We start from the raw sequence: 26,102 nt of genomic DNA on the forward strand, positions 1-26,102 counted from the left end.
CCAACGCCCTTGTTACTATCACATATCTACCCCATTGGTCTGCCACCACCTTTCTCCACCTGGAACCTCACTCTCTTACCCATCAAAACTGCTACCCCCCACGCCCTACTGTTGAACCCTGAATGAAATGCTTGGCTCACCCAGCCCTTTCTGAGCCTCACCTGGTCTTTCACCTTCAGCTAAGGCTCCTGCCCAGGCCCCACTCCCCTACCCGGTCCCAGGAAACAAAGAAATCCCCTTCAAACAAACAAACCCAGTGTAAACACACAAACCCCATTGGCCTCGGGCCCTCCACCCCTTCGGGCTGGCACACGATTCTCAGATTTTGCCACCTGGATCTGTTTTCCAGGTCTTCCACCTTTGCTCTCAGGCCTTTGTTGGCCTCCACCACTCTCTGCAGCTCCTCACCCATCGAGGTGAACTGATCGCTGTGTTGCGACAGGGCCTCCTTCACCCCCTTCAATCTCTCACCCTGCTCCTGCACCTCGGCCGATGTTTTCGACACCGCAGCCTTCACGGTGCAATCGCCTCCTCCACCTGTAACTTCACTGGCGCCATCATCTCCTTCCTCATCACCTCCATGTGCTTAGCAGACTGCTTTCCTAATTCGATGGCCATAATGTCAGTCATCTTTTCTGCCGTATACGGTACAACCCCATCCAGCGACCCATGTGAGATGGCACAGTCAAAGCATTGGTGGCAGCTAAGGATTGGGTAGTTTATATGAAGTAAGAGATTATGGAATATGAAGGCAGTGAACTCCGAGGAAAAAGAACATGAAGGATTGAGAATGAGGCTGAAATGACTGAGGATGAGAAGTCACTCAGTTGCAGAGACTGAGCAAAGAAAGCAATGAAAGTGTCTCGGTGAGAAAATTATGGTACCTGGCTGGTCAGCAAAGAATAAGAATTTTAAATGTGAGGTGTGAGTAGTGGACCAAGATGAGATGTTCAAATGAGGAGAAAATGGCAGAGGAGTAGGGGACAGATCAAGGGGTGATTTGGTGGAGAGCCACATATCCACTATGATGGTCTCAGCGGGATAAGTCATCGATAAAACAGTTAGACAGTTAGGACAGGAATATCGATTTACGGGAAGGTGTCATCATTCCTTAGCCAGGTTTAACAAAATCATTTTATTCATGAAACACATATGCCCAGCCCGAGTGCGGAATTGCAGTGTAACTTGCGCGAGGTTCATATGAAGGCTACGTAATCAGGATTTTAAAAAACATACAAACATGTGACAATTATGAAGTTATATAACTGGACAAAAAGTTTTCGCAGGTAACAGGAAAGTGCTGAACAGGTGATAAAGGTAAAACTGAATTTAAATTATATTAACATTACAAACCAATACCACATTCCTTCTACATTACAGGCACTGAAGAAATTAAAAAGGTACAACAGAATTAAAATTATATTATCATTACAACCAATACAACATTCCTCCTACATTAAAGGCACTGAGGACATATACATTTAATAATGTAAGTGCTTCATTGAGGACGCAAACCATGTGAGGAATAGGGCTACATCAGTACCTTTATATCTTGCATCTTATGGGATTGAATTTAGTCAAACGTTAGAGTTGCCTTGTTTGCGCTGGGTGTGGTGGGGGTAATCAATTCTGAAATTGGGCAGATGCACAAGGGATTTTCCAAACTGGGTACAAATATTAATTCTTCTTGTTTGTGAAATGAAGGGCCTTGTTGTACAACTGGTACTGAGGGAATAAGGTCAATCTCAGCATACGGTTCTGTACCGATTTGACCTGGACAGTTCGCACATGAGTGAGGCCAGGGTCTACACAGGCAGTGCATTCACCGAAGGGACAGTTGTAGCTATTATAGGTAATCAAATAGGTCATCTAGGTTGAACATCTGTTCATTTGTTTTATTTTTTAGCATACTGTTCACTTGGCTATCCCACTTCAAGTCAGCATGATTGTGCATACCCAGAATTTCCAAGGCTTTCACCTTTGAGAGGGGATAGTTGCCTTAAGATAAGGCAAGGTATGGGGCCGGTTTAGTTCAGTTGGCTGGACAGCTGGTTCATGATGCAGAGTGTGGTCAGCATGGCGGGTTCAATTCCCGTACCGGCTGAGGTTATTCATGAAGGCCCCGCCTTCTCAACCTTTCCCATCACCTAAGGTGTGGTGATCCTCAGGTTAAACCACCACCAGTCAGCTCTCCCCCTCAAAGGGGAAAGCAACCTATGGTCATCTGGGACTATAGCATCTTTACCTAGTTGCCTTAATTTATGTCAAGGGTCATGTGCTCATATCTACTGCCGTCTATGCACATAGCGTTAAATTTAGTGACAATTAACTGCCTACTGTTTTCCCTAAACCATTGAGGATGTCAAGAGTTTTTTGAACCTCACTGACTGTACCCTGCAGGCCGTCAAGTCTACGTATTTTCAGTTTTTGAGACCAGAAGAAGAGAGCATCAATAATGTGAATTAGGAAAAGAAATGGCCCATGTCAAGCGCCTTGAGGCACACCACACCTGTTGTTAATTGAACACTTTTGGTTGGACAGCCATGGTCCATGATGTCACTTTCTTTGTAGTGGGGACCCAGGTTGGTTAAGATCTTACCCAAAACTGCATCAAAGTCATAATATTGATGCAATCATCCACAATGTGTTCATGGATAGCAAGGACTTTATTTACAAATGAACCGAAATTCTGAAGAATACGCATTGGGAGAAGTAAGTTGAACAGGAAGGAAATTGGCAAGATTACACCTCAGCAAGTGCATTGAATGACAGGTCAGTAGTTGGGATTGCTACTCGTAAGGAGGTAGCAACAGGTACTCTCCATGGGTCCTTCAGGGGATGCAAAGAGAGACACAGAAAGAGTCGAGCCTGGGGAGTAGAAAGGGTGAGGAATGCTTGGGTTGGGATTTTGGATGGCCTGAACACCCATGTGATGGGGAGAAATTATGACACACAAAGTATCTAGTAGAGATAATGAGAAATGGTGAGTTTGGGTCCAAAGTTTCGTCCAAATTTGCATGCAAATAGGCATAGCGGAAACAGAAGTTACACAAACCTGGTTATTTGGAATTATTAATAAACTGGGAAGAGAGAAGAGACAATAAGAGGAAGTCCAGAGTTAAAGTCCGAGATCTCTTGGTGAGCTCAAGTTCACATAGGAAGAGTGAAACAGCTTGGGCATCCACACACTATTATCCTAAGTTCAGGGACAGATGTGGCGGGTAGTGAAGTCCAAAAGCTGAGGGTACAGGATTGGAAGACACACCATTAGAGGTATTTCCATGGGAATGAAGATTCAGGTGGTGTGCAGAATAGGTTGTAAAGCAGAATAGTAACCAAGTTGAATGTCATCATAAGATACAGGAGGTGTCGAGAAATATACTTTAGCCCAGGAATTTGAAGCTCCATGCAGGAGCCAGACTGTAGCTGAAGTTGAATAAACAGTAGGCCAGCCACAGGCTCAGCAAGTAACAGCAGCAGGAGAATGAAGGGCTGCAAGCTGATCAAATAAAATGTAAGTAACAGAGCAGCAGAGAAAAAACACAGAAGCCAAGTCTTATGGTGTAGTCTTAATTTTCAGAGGAATTTGGAAGTCAAATTTAAAAGATCAGTGACCTCACTGAGGAAACTCCAGTGCAGGCATGATTGGGGGATGGATAGTAACAGTTTAAACTAACAGTTAAATTGGGATTAAAATGTGTCCATGTAGAACCAGAAAAACATAATCACTGGAAAAGAGGAATACATGGGAGATAAGTCAAAAGATGGCATTGAATGGCAAAGGATAGGGGTATACTCAGGAGCAGACGAGGGAGCTGACCACTCAGGAATCATCTAGTATGTGGAACTGGGGTTAATCTAGAGATTTCTAACTTGGGCCTCCTTAGCTCCTGAAACTTTAACTGCAGGAGTTTTTTCTTCCTCTGTCATATGTATTTTCACCTTTCACTGTCACTGGGTCAAAATCCTAGACACCCTCCCTAACAGCACGGCAGGTTAACCTATGACAGCATTGGTTCAAGATAATAATTATAATATAATAATAATAATCTTTATTATGTCACAAGTAGGCTTACATTAACACTACAATGAAGTTACTGTGAAAAGCCCCTCGTCGCCACATTCCGGCGCCTGTTCGGGTACACTGAGGGAGAATTCAGAATGTCCAATTCACCTAAGAAGCACGTCTTTCGAGACTTGTGGGGGGAAACCGGAGCACCCGGAGGAAACCCACGCAGACACGGGGAGAACGTGCGTACTCTGCACAGACAGTGACCCAAGCGGGAATCGAACCTGGGACCCTGGCACTGTGAAGCAACATAGCTAACCACTGTGCTACCGTGCCACCCCCTCGAGAAGGGCATTCTCGAGGGCAAGTAGAGATGGGCAATAAATTCTGGCCTAACTAGCGAAGCCCACATTCCTTGAATGAATGAAAAAAATTATTTCAAAAAGCCAGATTACATAGCAGACAAACATTAAATGTCATTGATTTAGTAATTAAGAATTCTTTTTTTTTTCAGGAAAAAATATGTTCACATTTTCTATTTGATATTAGAATGAGATTCAAGACAACAGGAGTTGAATATTTCAGAGCGGGGCCAACCCTTGATCAAAAGTGGTTCTGGTGTGAAATGGACTGCCTGCTGCGATAGTGGAGTCGGACACTTTAGGAACTTTCAAGCGGTTATTGGATAGGCACATGGAGCACATCAGAATGACGGAGTGGGATATCTTGATCTTGGTTTCGGACGAAGCTCGGCACAACATCGAGGGCCGAAGGGCCTGTTCTGTGCTGTACTGTTCTATGTAAAACTTGGCAAAACTGGGCAGTGGGCAGCAGGCACTATCTCACCTTTTCCATGGGTGTTTTTGTTTGCATCTACCTTCTGGGAAACACTGATAGCATTGGCATCAACCCATTCCTTCCTCTACCACTGTGCCAGTGGTGGGAGGAGGGATGTTAGAGGAAACTTTCTATACAAAGTTCTAGCACGAGTCCAGACTTTTGCCTGTCTAGCCCTGACTCCCTTTCTACCGGCAAAGTAATTGTTGCTTCCCAGCCCTTTTGCTCTGCTAATCTACTCATCTTCCTTCCGTTAAATCACAATAGAAACTGGAGTATAACTAGTGCACAACCAGCCTCGTTATTGATCACCACATTTGTAGCAGCATAGATGAATTGCTAAAATTGCAAGCAGCACCAAAAGGTATAACCTGTAAGTATAGCAGTCAGGTCGCAACCTCACTAGCATCCCATATGAAAATGGTGAATCTGTGAAGCATATGTGGGTTGTGTTACACTAACTTTATCAGTTTGAGTATATCCTCTTGTATCTCAATGGGGATTGTGAGAATTTCTTACATATCATCTTTCCGTCTGCTCCAGTTACATAGGTAAATGTTTCTTGGATACCTATAATTTCTCAAACTCAAGAAAGCAGTGGGCCTCATTAAGTCTTCGGTACTATTACTAAGCAGCCAGTTCAGTCTAGAATACAATCTTCTAGCAGAACTCGTACCTGAGCATCAAGATAAAAGATGAGAACATTGTATTGCTGCATTATCATAAAAATCACAGCCTAATTATCAGTTATTTCAAAAGTTGAATTTTGTTTATGCTGCCAAACTCAACCATGTAGCAAAGATCAAGAGCATCTAAACACTCTGGCTTTGGTACATTTATTTTGTTCCTGTATGCTAAAAGTTCTTACTTTTGTTTTGCCAGTTAACTTTGAAGTGTGACACAAAAGCGTGTTCTGTCTGAGAGGTGGTGAACATTAAGTGTGCACATAGATTCTATAAACATTACTAGCAGACCTGCTGTGGTGTTGCTCAAGGTTGGAAGCTTTAATAACAGGAATGTTTCACTAATATTACTAGGGATATTGACTTATCACCACCAAGTGGCCTGTGAAAGAGGTGTAGAGTTTGCAATACTGGAATGAGTCTTCACTGCGTCTACTTTGAGAGGACAAAGTTCAGGGAGCATCAAGAGACTAGTGCCAGAATTCCAGGAACATTGCAGAGGAAGGTTCCATGAACACTGAAGTTGTTTGTAGAAACTACGATCATTTGGAAACAGGTCCCGAGAATTGGAAAGTGTTGGGTTAGGTAGTCTCATGACCCAGGAGTTCTGGGACTATATTGAGTTTAAGGATTTCTAAGTATTGAGATGTGTCCTGTGATCTGGATAGGAGGGAGAAGAATGAAGAATCCAGAATGGTTTCATGGTCGAGCATCAGCAAGTTTATTGGTGGAATAGTTTGGCAGTATAGGGTGCAGCTTTCAGGCCAACCATAATCCACCACACCCTTGCCCATCAAATCTTTCCGTCTGCCTTGGGAAGTTCCTCTCCCTACTGCTTTGCCCATTGTCAGCTGATTGCTATCCTCAATTTTCTCCTTTGAAAGAAATTAAGGATAAACATCCTGCTTTTTAAAATTAATGTTAAATTAGCAGCTGAGGATGTGTAATTTCCTGGCATGTGTTTCTGGTGTATGTCTGAAATGTGGATAAGCATGTTCCTGAAGTTGGATGGAAGTCAAGGTGAACTCTGAAGCAGCAATTAGATTTGTAAAATAACTCAAGGGGCCAATAAAGCAAAATGAAAAGGAAAGAATAATAGCATAGTTTAGCGTTATTTGTATCAGCCACTCTTTGAAATACTGCCTCAAAGGTATTCCGGGTAATCTTTCAACAGCATTGCACTATGCCACTCATTTATAATTCATGGCAGAGGCCCAGCAGAGGTTACTCCCCTGTCTGAGTGTTTGGGGGAAGCTCTATAAGGGGAGAAATACATTTCACTATAGTACAATTTCTGCTAATAAGACCACACACACGATAAATCCTAAAATTTACCAAATTGAAACCAAAAAATTGATGATCATTCATTCCTGACTTACCTTCTTTATCTCTGAGAGTTAAAGTAATAAATTTACTGACAAACAGCAACATGAAAACTGCCCATCCACACACAGCCAGCAGTAAGCATCGGTGCCGCATGTTTTCAGACATAAGCCATCGTTCGCATGTGTTCTGCAAAAGAAGAATGATATTAGAAGAGTAATTACAGCATAATCTATATCCCCCAGTCTACAGACTCAGAAGGAAAGGTAAGCATAAGATACTAAACGTACATTTACAGCACTGTGCCCATTGTAGCCACCTAAATTGGCCAACTCCCGATTTAAAATGGCGAACGGCAAAGGCTGATGGGAAAGTCAGCCAACATAGACAGAAACCAGCAGCTGCAGGTTTGCTGTGTATTTACCTCTGCAAAGGCCAGACAACATCGATACTAGCGACCATCAGCATAACAAAGTAGCAGCCATCTGCATACTGATGAGCAATCTCCGGGAACAATAAGTAACATTTTGGACACACAAAGCAAAGCCAGACTCCACGGCGCCAGCAGGAGCCAACACAAAGGAGGTGAACGAGCACCTCAAGACCGCCCATCGATCAGGGAACCGCTCCAGTATTGGAGAAAATCGAACCAAGCGACTGGGACAAAGTCTAATCACTTGGGACCAGGTACAGGGTTGCCCCGAAAGGCGGGAAGCCCCTGGAGACTATAAGAGTTAAGCCCCAAGTTCAAATCGCTCTCTCATCAGCCCTCTTCACCTCTGCATCCTGCTCGGGTCACCCAGCAACACCAACCAACATTGACCGTGACCGGTGCAGTGACTCCCGACAGAAGTGAGTCTTAATTCAACGCTCGCTACGAGATCGGCGCTCCTAGCTACCAATCCGTACCAACTTCGAATCCCGCAGACTCAGAACCTGAATGAAAGGCCATTTGTTCCCCTGACCTGGTGGGCCAGTCCGAAGTTAAGTATAGGCCTGTTAGTTGTAGAAGTAACTTAGACGTAGATTTTGTGCATGAGTAGTGATTACTGTGTATAATAAATGTGCTTTGATTTAAATCTTACTAATCGGTGTATTGGGTTATTGGTCATTATTCGGACTTGAACCTCATGGCGGTATCATAAAGATACCTGGCGACTCGAGAGCAAAGGTAATAAAACAGAGCAATTGAACCAAGGAGAAAATCAGCAACACCATCAGTTGATTTAAATTAATTTAATCAATTCAAAACTCTTTCTGTAGTGAAAGAAACACTACTGATAATATATCACAATTTAAAACTGATTTTATTTCCCCCAAAACCAATGAGCATTAATGTTTTCCTTGCCTTGGGACATATTGTTACATTAAAGGTGCCAAATAAATACAAATTGCTGTTTTCATTTAGTACTTTAATTAAATGTCGAGGAATTATTTGTTAATTCCCATGCAGTTGAGAGCAGGAAACAAGAAAAAGCCACAAAACCTATTGAAGTCCATAACTTTAGTATATTAAATTGCACATCAAAAATGCACCTTATCGTACTTTGAATAATATAGAATGTTTTGCCTCTAACTTTGGTAGATTATTTCAAATATTTATCACTGCTAATTGATATCTATTCTAATTTCATTAATTTCCATTTATGACTCTTGTGATAATTTAAGCAATAATTTTGTTTTACCTCATGTGTATCATTCTACATTTGATGTACTCTGTTGAGATCCCATGTTAGCCGCCTTTCGTCCAGGTTGCGAAGTTTAAGATTCTCCAGAATATGCTCATCTCTCATTCCTATCACACTTGGTATCAGCCTTGGTAATTCAAGATCATCTTGTTGTGGCACAATAGTTGAAATCAAACACAGCGGGTGAAATTCTCCGTCGCCCGATGCCAAAATTATGAACGTCGATCGGGTGAGAATGGCTCCCAACGCCGGAAAGGGGGCGGTGATGCTCTGCCCCTTCAATTCAGCGTCATTGGGCCGTGCGCAGTCGCAACCTCATTGGCGCGTCATCAGCCGGCCCACCCACGATGCTCCGCCTCCAATGGGCCAAGTTCCCGATGGGGTTGGCCACATGTGGGGAACCTGGCGTGCCGACTGCGGACAGTGTCCAGCGCCGCCACACTCGGCTGTGATCCGTGCTGCTGGTTGGGGGACTTCTGCTAGGGCTGACGGGAGTGGTGGGGGGGGGGCAGGTCTGTAGGATCAGGGTGAGCGTGTACGTGGTCCAGCTCGGCCGGCGCCATGTTTTCCGCCGCAACCGGTGGGGGTGTAGGCGTGCGCGGCTGCAGCTCGTCAGCCCAGCGCACACGAGGCCCGGAACCCGTCGATACTCCGGCCGTTCTCCGCACGATCTGCAGGTGTTGCACGTGCCGCTGGTGCTAGCCCCTCACCAGCAAAAGAATCGGTGGGGGGATAGCGCTGATTTTCCCATCGTGAAACACCACGCGTCCTACGTTGGCATCGGCACTTAGCTGCAGGAGCGGAGAATCCAGCCCAGTATTCTTCTGATCAACACTTATGAAACTTTACCATATTTTCTAATGATCTGGGGAGAAGGTCTTGAATGCTATGTTATTTAATCCTATTTGAAAGTGGCTTGTCAACTATTTCCAGATCCCTTCCAAGTCACTTTAGAAAGTAGGGGTACATGGAATTGTGTTTATATTCATTGGTATTAAGTTGCCATATATCTGCCTAATTGCAGAAAACTGTTGGTTTCCGTGTTTATTTTATTGAGCTGTATTAGTCACAGTCAAGTCCAAGCAATAACCTTTGTGGTCCTTCACTCAAAACTTCCCCACAATCTAACATCACATTTTTCATGAACCCAATTTTTTTTAAACCAGTTTGTTAGTCAGTTCCACATTCTCCATCGATTTTCTTGTGGTTTTCAATTTAATTAGAAGTTTTTTCTCCATTCAAAATATTTTAAAAAGCTACTTGTAAATTTAATAATCGAGATCATAGGGCATTCCTGTACCCTTTATCTGCATAATCCTCAACTACCAGAGTAAAACTGAAACAAATACCATTAATCTTCATTGTAAAGGAAAAACTCACAGGTACTAAAGTTGATTCTTAATGAAGGCGCAACTATTAAGCCTTGAACTGCACTAACAACTCACTTGGATAAACAACCAAAATACACAATAAAGTTTTCTTTCTACAATGAGGTCTGATTGCATAGTGAATCTGGTTTAACTATCACAATATTGAGGCTTAGCCTGAACCACGAGTGAGTTTAACTCTGGGAAGGAACACAATATCTTGCTGCATAGCGCAGTAGAGATATGTAATATACACATATAAACAGAGAACAAGATAGACTACACAAGAAAATTGTGAGAGAGATTAATGGTGATGCCAGGTGTTGGGAGACCTCGCTGAAGGAAAAGGATGAACGCTCTTCAGAATTAACAAAAGCTCACTGTAGTATCAAGAGAATATGATAGTTTATATGAGGGTTCCTTCCAAATTTGTTGTGTATTCTTAAACTGAAGAAAGAAACTGTTGACTCTCACTGGTCTCTGCCTCAGTGGGGTAACGTGATGGCTGACAGAATAACAGAGTCAAATATGCAAATAAATCTCTCTTTATTGCCAATGCTTACACACAATTAGGTATAATTGCTTACTAGCTTTAAGACTCAGTCCTCAAAGCATAAAAGATACTACCCCTTCAAGGCTTGGCCAGGCGCTTGATCGCGTTTGTCTCTGGTCACTGAGCCTCGCTCAGGTTCTTCGTTCCTTCTGTGACTGTTAATCCCAGTTTGCCACTGCTTTCTTGCCTTCTAATGATGATTTTTACACCCTTTTCCGAGATAGTCCGTTAGAACATCTGTTCTGTGCTAGCCATTGGTGTTAGCTATTTTGCATGGTCAAGCAGTTTAGTCTCTGTTCTTTGGACTACTTCCTCTTATCAGAGGTTGATGTAATGTTTTATCTGGTGTCCCAAGGCATTGTATTGTTCAACCTTATGACCTGCTAGGTCAGCAAATGCCTTTTTGGTCCTGTGGCCTTGTGACCTGCAATGTCAGCAGAAACCATTTTAGTCCTGTAGCCTGTCTCAAGCCCTGAGCCTATAAATCGTAAGGAGAGTCTTATTAAGAAACCACTCTAAAAGCTGATCAATACACAAACTGGTGCTCGTTCATCCTTTTCCTCCAGTAATTACTCCAAAATTCTGTCACTATGTTGATCCTTATAATAATAATAATCTTTATTAATATCACAAGTAGGCTTACATTACCACTGCAATGAAGTTACTGTGAAAATCCCTCAGTCGCCACACTACCATGCCTGTTCAGGTGCACGGAGGGGAGAACGCACAGTGACCCAAGCTGGGAATCGAACCCAGGTTTCTGGAGCTGTGAAGCAACAATGCTAACCACTGTGCTACCGTGCCGCCCATATAGAATGTTAGCCTTGTACTCTATCACTTTTAAAATCTTTCATCAGTTTGAGAATAACAGTAAAAGATTTCAAAGCAACGTTTATAAAGACCTATGATATAAGACTGCTTTGCTCTGAGTAGCAGATCTGTATCAGCATGTGGGTAATGGTCTGAGTTAGAGGATGGGAATTCAAGTCAACTTAATTTTAGTTAGGGCGGCATGTGGCACAGTGGTTACCCCTGGGACTGCGGCGCTGAGGACCCAGCTTCGAATCCCGGCCCTGGGTCACTCTCCATGTGGAGTTTGCACATTCTCCCCGTGTCTGCGTGGGTTTTACCCCCACAACCCAAAGATGGGCAGGTTCGGTGGATTGGCCACTCTATGTAAGGTTGCTCGGGCTGTCTTTGGAGATTTCAATATTTCTGTCTATAAGCTTCAGGCACTTAACCCATAAGCACTGAGGATAGCCTTTTTGGTCATCGCATCATCTACGGAGGTCTCCTCAGAAAGCATGACATAAATCTCATAGAACATAGAACATTACAGCGCAGTACAGGCCCTTCGGCCCTCGATGTTGTGCCGACCTGTGAAACCACTCTAAAGCCCATCTACACTATTCCCTTATCGTCCCTATGTCTATCCAATGACCATTTGAATGCCCTTAGTGTTGGTGAGTCCACTACTGTTGCAGGCAGGGCATTCCACGCCCATGGGCTTTGCCTGTTAATTTACGTTGCATTAGCAGCATCCAGCGTTCTTCAGGCCATTTCATGTTTTGTAATTTCCTCAACTGAAAAGAAAAAATGCCTCAACATCCCTATCCTCTAGTTTTGGCACCAATTGAGCAAATTTAAACAGGCCTGCACTTGGCCTTGAGTTGTGGGAAGGCCCTCTCACAGGGAATCTCCCTTCTTTGTTCAAGTTGTTTTCATTGAAATTCTTTCTTCCCTCCATTCCTGCCTTTTCTTCTCAAAATGCTCTCTTTCTTTTCCCCTCTCCTGCTTCTCTTTCCTTTCCCTCTCATCTGAATTTTTTTCTCTAGCCTCTTCTGTTCCAACTGTATCTTTGCTAAAGCTAGTTTGTCTGCTTCAGGTTCTGCCTATCTTCCAATTCTATTTTAAGATTGCTGACCGCTCATTTTTGAATTTATTTCCTCATTTTCGGTCAAAATTCTGTCTCCAATCACCTCACTACACTTTTCCTAATCAGTCAGTGGACAATGCCTTTAAACCGTTCCAGGCTATTTCGCTCCATTCTAAAAAAACAAACAAGCCTCAAAGTGGACATTTTTGGTTCGTAAAGGATTATTCTAGTACACAAGAAAACTGTACTCGTTCAACATCCAATTACACTTATTTATCTATGGGTTCAAATGTCAGACGTAAGCGGCAAAATATGTTAGCAGGGATGAACAGACTTCTCTCTTTATCTATTCCTGAGTTGGTTACAACAGAGTTTGAATTTAAAAACGTGATAGTGTAGCTCAGTGCATGAAGTAAACCAGTCAGGTTCCTTGAGTTTTATTGCTAAAACTCACTCAAAGAGATGCAGAAATTAACTAAAGTTTAAAATGTATAAATATGTGTCCAACTACCCACTAATGCCAAAATACAACACATACAATCTCCCACACCCATGCATGCAAAAAAGAAATACAACTCGGCAGAGTTTCAGGTATTAAATCTTGGCAAAGTAGCAAGTAAAATCAAAAACAAAGATATCCACAGAGCATCAAGATGCTTATTTACATCTGAAGGGTCCCTTTTCCATGGTGGAGAAGTTGGTCTGCAGTCAGAACTGGTTGATTCAGAATTCTCCTTTAAGAATTCTTGGTTTGGAACAATAAAGTCTTCTGGTGGGTTTTTCAAATCGCAAATAGCTCCACTTTGATGAGAGAGGTTTCAGAAGAGATGAGGTAAGGCTTTTGACCCTATGACAGTCTCTTTGATGATACAAAATCCAGTATTTTTTTCACCTGAGAGCTAAATTACTTGACTTCTCTCAGAGAGCTCTATAGAGACTGTGTCTCCACGAAAACAGCATGTGTCCTTCACAAATATAATATAGTAGCTGCTGTAAGCTAGTGTCCTTTGCTTAAGAAAACTGATCTTTTCACAAACGTTTGGCCAGACGATAAAATTATAAAATTAATATTTTCAACAACACATGTTCATAACAACATCATTTAATGGATGGGAATAGAGGGATACGGACCCCGCAAGTGTAGAAGATTTTCGTGTAGATGGGCAGCATGGCCAGTGCAGGCTTGGAGGGCCAAAGGGCCTGTTCCTGTGCTGTACTTTTCTTTGTTCCAAATCTAATATATATTTATTGATTTATACTTCCTTGTCTGGACTCTGTGTCTCAGTGAGGATATCTCAATCTGATTGATTAAAGAGCATTGCTGATGCTTGCCCTGTATACCAGACTCATTGATTCCCAGTAGAAGGTGCTGTGCTGGAAATTAGACACCAAATTAGGTGAAACTCTGTGGGCCGCTGTCGGCAAGGTGAACAGTAAACATTGCCCCTTCACTGCTGAGAGCAAAATGTGGGCCATCGCGGAGGTAGCACCTTTTAGGTGTGCAGGCTTGGTGGATTGGCCATGCTAAATTGCTCCTGAGTGTCCAAAAGGTTAGTTGGATTACGGTGATAGGATGGGGGCCTGACCCTATGTAAGGTACCCTTTCAGGGGGTCAGTGCAGACCTGATGGGCCCAATGGTCTTCTTCTGCATTGTAGTGATTCTACAATTCTATGATTCTAGATGTAAAAGAGCCTATTCAAAGAAGAGCAGGGAAATTTTCTTGGTGGCTTGGTCAAAGTTCTGCCTCAACTTAAAGTTTAACTTTGAAATACAGTTAAATTGTGTCGCTAAAAACATTGGAAACACTCAGCAGTTTGGTGATGGTGGAGGGCAATTAAGCAACCAATGGCAGGAAGAGGTCATGGACAGATGGTGAAGTCTAGCAAGTGAGTACAATGTGGGAAATTCAGATGTGCTCTGTTCTGAAAAAGTAGGATGAGGGCAGCACGGTGGCGCAGTGGATTAGCCCTGCTGCCTCATGGCACCGAGGCCCCAGGTTTGATTCCGGCTCTGGGTCACTGTCCGAGTGGAGTTTGCACATTCTCCCCGCGTTTGCGTGGGTTTCGCCCCAACCCAAAGATGCGCAGGGTAGGTGGATTGGCCACGCTAAATTGCCACTTAATTGGAAAAAATTAATTGGGTACTCTAAAAAAATTTTTTAATGGAAAGCTTTGTGCATTCAGTACAATGAAGTCCATTTAAATAGCACCACATCCACTGGTTTAGAGATATACCTCCTCTAATGTTGACACACTGTAGGTACAAGGATTCTTCAGAAGCTACTTCACAACCCACAAGTTGCACTTATATTGAGCTTTAACATAATAACATTTCACAAGGCATTTTACATGAGCATTATATAGGAAGATCTAACATTGATCCACATCAGGAGATATTAAGGACATAATAAGACCAAACTGCCCTTGAGCCTGTTCTACAATTCAGTATGATCATAATTGATTGCCCTAGCTCTACTTTTCTGTCTGTAACCACATTCCTTGGCTTACTGAGACCCCAAATATTGGTCTATCTCAGCCTTAAACATACCCAACAATAGAGTATTCACACGCCCTGCATATTGAATTCCAGAGATTCAAAACCCTTTGACAGAAGTTGCTCCTCATCTCAGGCTTTAAAGATTAACTCCACTAATTACAGCTGTTGCTGATTTTCTCCTTGGTTCAATTGCTCTGTTTTATTACCTTTGCTCTCGAGTCGTCAGGTATCTTTATGATACCGCCACGAGGTTCAAGTCTGAGTAATGATCAATAACCCAATACACCGATTAGTAAGATTTAAATCAAAGCACATTTATTATACACAGTAATCACTACTCATGCACAAATTCTACGTCTAAGCTACTTCTACAACTAACAGGCCTATACTTAACTTCGGACTGGCCCACCAGGTCAGGGGAACAAATGGCCTTTCGTTCGGGTTCTGAGTCTGCGGGATTCAAAGTTGGTACGGATTGGTAGCTAGGAGCGCCTATCTCGTAGCGAGCGTTGAATTAAGACTTACGTCAGTCGGCGATCACTGCACCGGTCACGGTCAATGTTGGTTCGTGTTGCTGGGTGACCCGAGCAGGATGTAGAGGTGAAGAGGGCTGATGAGAGAGCGATTTGGGGGTCGGGGGTCTGGTCGTATCAGAAAATAGGGGATCTGATCCTTTATACCGGGGTGCGAGCGCGGTAGGCTCTCCTTCTCCATTTTCTTAGACGCATAGTCTGCACGATGCAGCAGAGTATCGCCAATACCAGTAAGGATTCTATTACATAGGACAGGGAGTACCAGGTTATAAACCTGGCACACCAAGATGGTGCGGTGTCGCTGGTGACTGGGCTCTGGGTACTGTGGGGTAGTGAATCATTAACGGCTGGGGGGCTTTAGATCATGGGGTTCGCGTTCACGCGCAACCAAATGTCCATTATCATGATGATGAACCATGTGAAGAAAGTCCTCATGGCTCTTCTCTTTTCTTTTCTTCTCCGGTCCTGGAGCGTCTGGCGTTCTGTGGAAACAAGCATAGTGTCTGTAACTATCTTGGTTTAACATCTCGTACGATAGTCTGTCTGTCCTTTAGTGCCAATTACTCCCTTTATAATTGGTCACTATGTGTGACTCCCTCATTTTTGTTTTTCAAAAACCGAATTTTAGGACAAGACACACTTTCAAATAATGAACCAGTGCGAGCCGTCTCACAGATTGTGCGATTTACCATCCAAATGTTTCAGGATGTAAATAGCATGTGGTTGGCAACCTAAGGGTTACCTGAAACAAAACAAAACTTTTTGAACTAAAATTTACAAAATGAGGTGCGTATGGGCCGCGATGGGTAAGAGTTGGATGGAGTCCCCGGGTAGGACGGCTACCAATGCAATGTCTCCCCTACCCGAGCGTAGTTGCCCAGAGGGGGGGTTCCCAGGCAGGGCGGGTCTCAAGCCGTTTCTCCACTGCCTGAGCAACCGACAAGAACGGGCAAGAAATGTAGTCATCGTGGTGGGGCTGCCGTAGTGGTTCTTTCCTTCGAACCAGAAGGGCAGTTACGAACGGGGGTCTGGGTTTCCGTCGACAGACGAGTTCCACTGAACTGGCGTCTGGGACCTTTACAAGTCTCTGCAGACAAACTAGTTCCTCTGAACTAGCGTCTGGCCAATAGCAAGTCTCTGTGGGCAAGTCCTCAGGGGTTTCGGCCGAAAAGGCGTGGGGCGGTGGAAAAAAAAAATTCCGGTCTGACAAACAACAGTTAACAAACTTACAAACAACATAAAACATGCGGCAGGTTCCATCAGAAAGGACACCGTTGCTCCCAAGCTGTTCCTTTTAAAACATCATCTGGACACCTCAGTTCTCGGTTGCGAACAGGGTCGCAAAAGGGTTCTCGTTCTGGGAGTCAGACTCAAGGTCGTCATCTTCTCCCGGGTGCCAAACTCTTGAGTGTGTAAGGGCTGAAAGGGCTGCATGGTGTGATGTAGGGTCGCTCTCGTCGTTGCGGACGAGTCGGAACAAGTTATCTCGGTGCCAATAGTTGGTGTCTAGTTGTGTGGGGACAGAATCGGGGTCGGCATGGTAGTTCGGTGGTCGGTGGTGGGGTTTGTTTAGGAAAGTGATCATGAAGGGATCACTCGGATCGTAGTCGGGTTCGCTGGGTGTGGGTCCTGTTGCATGGGGATAGTAGGGAGGCGTGCTGTGGCTATCGTCCGAGTCACAGTCGCTGTCTCTGCTGCTGCAGTCTGTGGGCGTTCCGGGGCGGAGTGTATATTTCGGGGGTGGAGTCGAGGTCGAGTCCGTGGCTGGACTGGACGTGTTGGGGGATGGTAGGGTTATGTTGGCTGTGGGCGGGGCGTGGTGTGCTGCGTCGAGCATGACGTGGTGAGTGGTTAGACTGTGTTCCGTATGCCCTCAGCTGGTTGATATGGAACCACGCAGTCTTACCGTTGGGATACTTTATTTTATATACGGAAGGGCTTACTTTATCCGCAATTTAGTACGGACCCGAGTATTTTGGTGACAGGAATGTGCTGGGGTTATGTACGGAGAGCATGACTTGCTGTCCTATACTGTACTCAGTCGCATGCACTGTCTTGTCGAAACAAGCCTTGCTCTGTTTCTTCCTTGTGCCCAATTTTACTGCGGCTGCTAGCTGAGCCAATTTAACATTTTCAACTAATTTCTCTACTGCTTTGTCGTGTGTGAGGGCCGTCACCTCGGGGCTGGTCAAGTCTAAACCTAACAAAAATTCTGTGCCTTTCATGGGGCGTCCGGTCATGAGAGTGTGTGGGGTGTAAGCTGTGGAAGTTAAAATTGTGTTACGCAAAAACATCAGCGCGAAAGGGAGGACTGAGTCCCAACTGGTGTTGTTCTGCTGGAGCATTTTTCTGAGAGTGGATTTTAGGGTCCAATTCATGCGCTCCACGATACCAATCGACTGTGGGTGGTATGCTATGTGGAATTTTTGGGTGATGCCAAATATCGTGAGGACGTTCTGCATGACACGTCCCATAAAATGGGAACCTTGGTCAGATTCAATGCTGCGGGGGAGTCCCCATCTTGTAAAGATGTGGTGGGTCAAAATCTTGGCTGTGGTTTTTGCAGTGTATGCTCTGGCTGGGAATGCTTCCACCCATTTCGTAAACGTGTCTATCACCACGAGTACATATTTATAGCCATTCCTGCAAGGGGGCAATGGTCCTATAAAATCAATCTGGAGGTTAGTCCAGGGGCCATTAACGGGTCGGGTGTGGCTAAGCTGAGCCTTTTTGGCATATCTGTCCGGATTATTCTGGGCACAGATAAGACAATTCTCGATGTAGTGATTTACATCATCCTTTAAATTCGGCCACCAACAAAGCTGCTTGAGGTGGGCTGTAGTGGGATCGATTCCCTGATGTCCATGACCGTCATGGAACAAACAAATTAGTTGATTCATGTCCTGTTCAGGAAGCACATAAAGGGTGTCTTTTAACACCACACCGTCATGTGTGGTCAGTGCATTTTTAAAACTCTCATAGGGTGCTGGATAGTTTCCTTTTACAATCTCCCTGAGATTGCTGTCCTGCTTCTGGGCCTCCACTAGATCCTCGATCTTTGTCTGTGAGACCTGAACTGCACTCACTGGTGCGCTTTCGGGGGGTGTCCAAAAATATCCATGCCTGGAACCTGCTTTAGCCAGTGCGTCGGCTTTCACATTTCCAGGGGGGGGAGGAACGGTGGTGACTACGAACCTTGACTATCCCAAAAGTCCTGTTCTGTGCTCTCTCTAAGATGTGATGGAGCAATGGGGCTGAGGGGAGGGGTTTTCCGTCTGCGGAAACAAGTCCTCTTGCTTTCCACAGGGGCAGAAATTCCGTGAGGCTGTTCCAGACATAGAGGCTGTCCAAGTATATGTCTGCTGGGCTGGGGTAGGAATCTGGGTGTTCCACTATATACGCAACGACCGCGAGCTCTGCTGCCTGCGTGCCTAAGTGGCCTGGAAGTTTTATTGCCATCTCCTCAAGGGCGCGTCCTCGACATATATACCGCAACCTGTTATGCGCTTCCCATCCAATACTGTGGAAGGTTCATCCACATTGATCCTTATGGGCTCACACGTGTCTGTGTGCTGGGGGCTCTGGGTTGAACTACCTATCTTTCTGGGGGGTGTTTTCACGGTAAAGGGGCCTGTGTTGTGGTGTGGAGAGATAATTTCACATTCATGGGGCGTTCCGGGGTACTGTAAGTTGTCGGCTAAATAGGTGTGCGTCTTTGTCCTTTTAACAGTGATGTCCCGTCCCTGCAAGAGAAGGGTCCATCTAGCTGCTCTAATCTGGCTTACTGTACCGTCCTTGATTCGTCAGTCCAGTAAAAGTTGGGTGGGGGTGTTCGGTGAGAATTGTGGTGCGGGACCCTCCTGTGTCCCAGAGAAATTCGATGGGCTGTCCCCGAATTTTCGCTGCAACTACCGGTCGTCGGGAACTATCCCAAAGGGTGTCGCAGACCCAACTGGGGGAGCCCGTACACCGTCAGTCCGTTCCGGTCAAGTCCGTCTGATCTGAACGGGCGCTAACACTATGAATGGGCTCTGTCTTCTTCTTACTCAGAGTGCCCGTCTGCTGAGCTCTCTGTGGCTTTCTAGGGTCATTGCACTCTCTTGCGAAGTGTCCCAACTGTCCGCAGTTGTAACACTCCTGTGACATGGGTGGGGGGCTGTTCTTTCCTTCATTCACCCATGCGGGGTTCTGGTGTGTTGTAACTGCCTGTATATCTGCGGCGGCCTGCTTTTCCTCGGGATTCCTGACTGCGGGTTTGCTTTGTATAGATTGCTCCCAAGCGCGGGACAATCTTTTCACTACCCACTTCTCGTTATGGGCCTCCAATTTAATATACTAGAGTTATGGACTTCAATAGGTTTTGTGGCTTTTTCTTGTTTCCTGCTCTCAACCGCATGGGAATTAACAAATAATTCCTCGACATTTAATTAAAGTACTAAATGAAAACAGCAATTTGTATTTATTTGGCACCTTTAATGTAACAATATGTCCCAAGGCAAGGAAAACATTAATGCTCATTGGTTTTGGGGGAAATAAAATCAGTTTTAAATTGTGATATATTATCAGTAGTGTTTCTTTCACTACAGAAAGAGTTTTGAATTGATTAAATTAATTTAAATCAACTGATGGTGTTGCTGATTTTCTCCTTGGTTCAATTGCTCTGCTTTATTACCTTTGCTCTCGAGTCGCCAGGTATCTTTATGATACCGCCATGAGGTTCAAGTCCGAGTAATGACCAATAACCCAATACACCGATTAGTAAGATTTAAATCAAAGCACATTTATTATACACAGTAATCACTACTCATGCACAAAATCTACGTCTAAGTTACTTCTACAACTAACAGGCCTATACTTAACTTCGGACTGGCCCACCAGGTCAGGGGAACAAATGGCCTTTCGTTCGGGTTCTGAGTCTGCGGGATTCGAAGTTAGTACGGATTGGTAGCTAGGAGCGCCTCTCTCGTAGCGAGCGTTGAATTAAGACTTACGTCAGTCGGCGATCACTGCACCGGTCACGGTCAATGTTGGTTCGTGTTGCTGGGTGACCCAGGCAGGAAGAAGAGAGTGAAGAGAGCTGAAGAGGGATTTGAACTTGGGACTCAACTCTTATAGTCCCCAGGGGCTTCCTGCCTTTCGGGGCGGACCCTGTACCTGGTCCCAAGTGATTGGACTTTGTCCCAATCGCTTGGTTCGATTTTCTCCAATTCTGGAGCGGTTCCCTGATCGATGGGCAGTCTTGAGGTGCTCGTTCACCTCCTTTGTGTTGGCTCGTGCTGGCGCCGAGGAGTCTGGCTTTGCTTTGTGTGTCCAAAATGTTACTTATTGTTCCCGGGGATTGCTCATCAGTATGCAGATGGCTGCTACTTTGTTATGCTGACGGCCGCTGGTATCGATGTTGTCTGGCCTTTGCAGAGGTAAATACCCAGCAAACCTGCAGCTGCTGGTTTCGGTCTTGTTGGCTGACTTTCCCATCAGCCTTTGCCGTTCGCCATTTTAAATCGCGAGTTGGCCAATTTAGGTGGCTCCACAGCCTACATGATTAACACTACTTCCTGCTTCCTGCCCTTTAACCAATCCTCTACCAGTATTATTTTCCTCAACTCCGTGTGCCTCGGTAGGATGCTCTTTCAGAGGGTCAGTGCAGACTCAATGGGCCGAATGGCCTCCTTCTGCACTGTAGGGATTCTGTGGAATGCCTTTTTGAAATCCAAGGACACAATATCTTCAAATCCCCCTTATCCAACCTACTAGTTACATCCCCAAAAAATTCTAAAAATAATTGTTAACATTATTTCCGTTTCGTCAAACCATGTTTGATTTTCCACGTACATTGCCAAGACATTCTTAATAATAGATTCCAGTAATTTCATAACAACTGGATTCAGACTAACTGGACCGGTTTTCTCTCCCGCTCCTTCCTGAATAGCGGAGTTACATTTGCTAACTCCCACTTCGTTGAGATCTGTTGTAGTGTCTAGAGAAGTTTGCAAAATTATAACCGGTGCATTCACTATTTTTGCAGTTATCTCGTTTAGAATCCTAGGATGTAAGCTATCAGATCCTGCGGATTTGTTGGCTTTTATATAAATACTTTATTTCTGGTCATATTAATTGACTGAAGTTCCTCACTCCAGATTACCCCCTTTTTCTGGTAACCAATTTGTGTCTTCTACTGTGATGCGAGACACAAAATATCTATTCATATATCTCTGCCATTCCCTTGTTCCCTCTGATAACTTCTCTTATCTCTGCCTCTAAGGAATCAATGTTTATTTTACCTACACTTTTTATTCTGAAGAAGATCGAAAGCTTGGTTAAAGAGATCATTTTTAAGGGGCATCTTAAAGCAGTTTAGAGACAAGACGTTTAGGGAGGATATTCCAGAGGCAGTAAAGGTTCAGAGACCAATGGTGGAGCAATTAAAGTTGGCAATGCTCTAGAGGTCAGAATTAGAGGAACACAGCAATTTTGTAATTGTGGGGCTGGAAGAGATCACAGAGACAGGGAGGATTGAAGCCATGGAGGGATTTGAAAACAAGGATGAGAATTTTAACATTGAAAATTGCTTAGCCAATGTAGGTCAGCAAGCCCAGGGCTGGTGAGCTCACTTAGGATGTGACTAAGGACACAGGCAGGGGTGCTTGGATGACCTCATGTTTAGAGAGGGTAGAATGTAAAAGGCCAGCAAGAAATACATTGGAGTAATCAAGAATAGAAGCATGGGTGAAGACTTTAGCAACCAATGGGCAGAGTCAGAAATAGGTGGCACAGATGGGCGGACAGAACCTCATCCCAGAGTCCGGGTAAAGGTTGCAAACAATTTGGTTCAGGCTCAGAGTTTCCAGGGAGAAGTATGTAGTCGGTAGCTAGGGAATAGAGTTTTATGGCCTCCACCGCATGGGGAAAGATAGAAATGTGGATAGCATTAAAATAGCAGATAAAAAGCAGAATTGACGATTTATTGTTCAAGCACACTTTTAAAATCATATAATCTGAACATATGAAGAGATAGGTTGTTCCTTAGAGGCAGTAAGTGTAAGAAAGTTGAAATGATTTTAAAATCATGTTCTATCTTATTATGGGACAAAAAGCTAAATTTTGAAGGTGAAGCAGGTGTATTTTAAAATTGTGAGATGGTCTAAAGAATCATATCACCTTTCCCCAAAATTTATAAGGGCAGGTGGGGGGTTAACACTGCAATCACAACGCATGAATCTTATACAAATTTATGCTATGACCAGTGACCTTTTCAACCTATTACTGTGTCTGGCGGACCAGAACTTAATTTTTCATCTGTACCAAATCAGATTGAAAATCTCTGACTATGTATAACAGTATTATTTTCAATCTGTGACAGGTCAAGAATTTTCAAACTTTCCAATGTCCATACAATAATTAGAAACCAACACAAGGCTAAATTAGCTACATTTACTATGACAAGAGGAAACAAAATAAACATACAATCACACAATAGGTAGTGGTTTTCAATATTGTTTACTTGTATCCACAGCAGAGTTGAGAACAGATTATGTTTTTAAAAACTCGTAGCACTTTGTGTGTTGTGCTGCTCAACCAGTATTTATTTATACAATAATATAAGACTTCCTTAGGTAAATATCAACCTTGGTTCATGGGAAACATGGGCTCAAATCTCACTGGGTGAATAATGCCAGGCTGATATTCTCAGTGCATGCATATTTGGAGGTACTGGCTTTCAGCTAAGACATTAAAATATGGTGGACATAAAAGATCCCAGCAACAATTAGTATTTATACAGCATCTTTAACATAATAAAAGTTTCAAGGTTCTTCATAGGAACATTATAAAGTAAAATTCAGTACTGAGCCCTATTAGGATATTAGAGCAGATGACCAAAAGCTTGATCAAAGAGGGAGGTTTTAAGGAGCACTCTAAAGGTATAAAGAGAGGTGGAAAGTTACAGAAGTTTAGGGAGGGTATTCCAGAGCTTGGGCCAAGACAGTTGAAGACACAGTCACCAATGGTGGGATAATTAAAATCAGGGATGCGATTGATAGGAATATGGAGAATTGGGAGGGTTGTGGGACTGGAAGAGATTATAGAGCTGGGGGATCTAAGGCCATGGAGGGGTTTGAAAATAAGGTTGACAATTTTAAATGCAAAGTAAGCATAATTGGGGGTCAATATATAGGTCAGCAACCATAAAGGTGATAGATGAATGGTACTTGGTGTAAATTAGGACACAAGCAACAGAGTTTTGGATGGCTTCATGTTTACGGAGAGTATGTGGAAGGCCAACTAGGAATGCCTTGGAATTGTCAAGTGTGCGGATAGAAAACACATTGATGAGGGTATCAGCAGTGGATGAGTCAAGGCAGGGACAGGCTGGGTGATGCTACAAAGATGAAAATAGTAGGTCTTTGTGAGCACACAGACATGATTGGAAGATGACACCAAGGCTGTAAACAGTCTGGTTCCCTCTCAAACATTTGCCATGCAGAGGTAGCTAATGAACAGTTTGTTGCGACAACTGAACACAATGGCTTTGGTTTTCCCCAGTGTTTAATTGGAGGAATTTTCTGTTAAGCCACTACAAGCAGCCTAACAATTCAGAGGCAGTGATTAACAACGGTAGTAGTGAGGTAGAACTCAAATGTTGACAGCATATGCAGGAAATGAGGCTGTGTTTTCGGATGATTTCAATGAGGAGCAACATGTAGATGAAAAATAGGAAGGGGCTAAGGATAGATCTATATATTGGTGGGGGTGGGATTGGGGATCAGAACTAATGATACATCAGTGGGAAGAGAAGCCATTGCAGGTGATTCTCTGGCTACAACTTGATGGATAAACTGAGCCTCTGTGTGGCACCCATTTGCCTGGTTTTTCAGCTTCAGTCTATTTCTGGTCAGAATATCAGAAAAACGATCATCTGCTGCTTTTGCATTTTATGGTGTCCAACTTGGCCATCATCCTGTCCTGCAACTGGGTCTACACACCTCCTGAATTTCTACAAAAATACCTCCATCAGTGTATCCTCCGAACCTCTATCCTCAAACTGCTTCTGGACTTCACTCGCTTCACCTGTCACCAAACTCAGATTACACTTTGCTGAGGCTTCATGCTGATTCTTCTCTTCCTAAGTTGTCAGTACCCCAACACAGGATTCCGGATGATAAATCTGGACCAATGTTCCCTCTAATTTTTTCCATTAATGTGCTGAATTAATTTTGACATGTGGACCAATATCAAGGTAATGTGTGGATGTGTGCCACCAGTAGAAACAAAAAAATTATATATAACATATATGTTTAGAAAATTATCATAAGTATGGAAGTAGAAGAAGGAATACCACTCCCAGCCATTGACACAGTGACATGCTCGTCCACAAATTACTAGATTTACTGGGCGGGATTCTCCGTTGCCCGGCGCCCAAATCATGTTCGCCGATCGGGGGGAGAATGGGCTCTGGCACCAAAATCGGGGCCAGGGCCAGTTTGACACCGGTCAGCCATGCTCCACCCCCTCCGAAATGGTGTCATCGCAACGCGCGCCACGCGCAGTCGCAATGCCGTTGGTGCCTCATCAGCCAGCCTACCCGCGATGTTCCACCTCGGATGGGCAGAGTTCCCAACAGCACGGGACACGTGTGGTCACACAAATCGGGAACCTGGCGTGGCGGCTGCGGACTGTGTCCAGCGCCGCCACACTCGGACGGGATCCATGCAGCTGGCCGGGGGAGCTTCTGCGAGGGCTGGGGGGACTGGTGGGGGGTGGCCAGCTGGTGGGTTGTGAGGTCGGGGATGGCAGGTTGGGTCCGCACACGGCGGGTTGGGTCCGTGCACAGCCGGCCACGTTGTACGGCACGACTGCTGCCGGTCGGCATCTGTGCGCATACGCGGCCTGGGACCTGGCCATTTTCGGATCGGGAAGTGGAAGTTTCAGTCGGTGTCAGTACTAGCCCCTCATCTGTACCGGAATTGCTGAGGGGTTTGTGCCACTTTTTTTTATATGAACCTACCGATTCTCCATTCGAGCCGGCACTTAGCTACAGGAACGGAGAATCTAGCCCTCTGAATTTACCACATTTGAACTCACGACCTCTGGGTATTAAGTTCAGTATCATGTCCACTACATTAACATACATGAGAGAGATATTAGTTAGTTTTTATATTGTACCTTGTATTTTAACTATTTGACAGAAGAAAAGTTGAATATGTGGCAATGGCAAAAGATAAGACTACGATCCTTTGTTTCAATTTGACAAGCTCAAAATAGAAAGAGAGGAGGCTTGCCTTTTGAATTGACGTAAATGTGGATAAGGCAATTTTTATTTTTTCAGCTGGAGTGTTTTCTTTACTTAAAACTGTTATGAATAGTGAGGGAAGTAACTGAGTCATTTCTTCACATCAACAATCAGACATATATGTAACATGTCTCTGAATTTGAGAGAGGTTGGCTCTTATGAATTGCAGGGTGAAGGTCAGAGAGACACTGTCCCGGTAAGTTAAATGAATGTTGAAGATTAAAACAACTGGAAAAGAGAATGGAATCCTACAAGGGAGTATTAATTTTGAGGCAGTGTTTGGGGAAGTAGGACCGGTCCTCCTGTAAGGTGCTGCGTTGGAGGGGAGGGTGGGACTGGCTGCTGGAATGTCCGTGGGGTTCCGGCGGGGGCCAGGTCCCGTAGGGAGACCGTATCTTGTCGGCCGTCAGGGTACGCCACGTAGGCGTACTGGGGGTTAGCATGGAA

At 44.3% G+C, this 26,102-nt stretch overlaps 1 protein-coding gene across 2 annotated transcripts in view; it reads right to left on the reverse strand.

Annotated features, from left to right (window-relative positions):
* chst10 (carbohydrate sulfotransferase 10) overlaps positions 1-26,102 on the reverse strand; it is a 98,153-nt gene that overhangs the window by 64,089 nt on the left and 7,962 nt on the right. Inside the window, exons 1-2 of one of the 2 annotated variants that reach the window (XM_072476599.1) lie at positions 15,783-15,917; positions 6,909-7,041 (exon numbers count right to left, since the gene is read on the reverse strand). In XM_072476599.1, the coding sequence (XP_072332700.1) occupies positions 6,909-7,041; positions 15,783-15,893 (244 nt within the window). In that variant the 5' untranslated portion in view covers positions 15,894-15,917. Of the gene's footprint in view, positions 1-6,908; positions 7,042-15,782; positions 15,918-26,102 lie in introns of those variants that run through there. The other variant, XM_072476600.1, reaches the window with a different exon arrangement.

This window comes from Scyliorhinus torazame, chromosome 15 (assembly GCF_047496885.1).
Source record: "Scyliorhinus torazame isolate Kashiwa2021f chromosome 15, sScyTor2.1, whole genome shotgun sequence".
Taxonomy (NCBI): domain Eukaryota; kingdom Metazoa; phylum Chordata; class Chondrichthyes; order Carcharhiniformes; family Scyliorhinidae; genus Scyliorhinus; species Scyliorhinus torazame.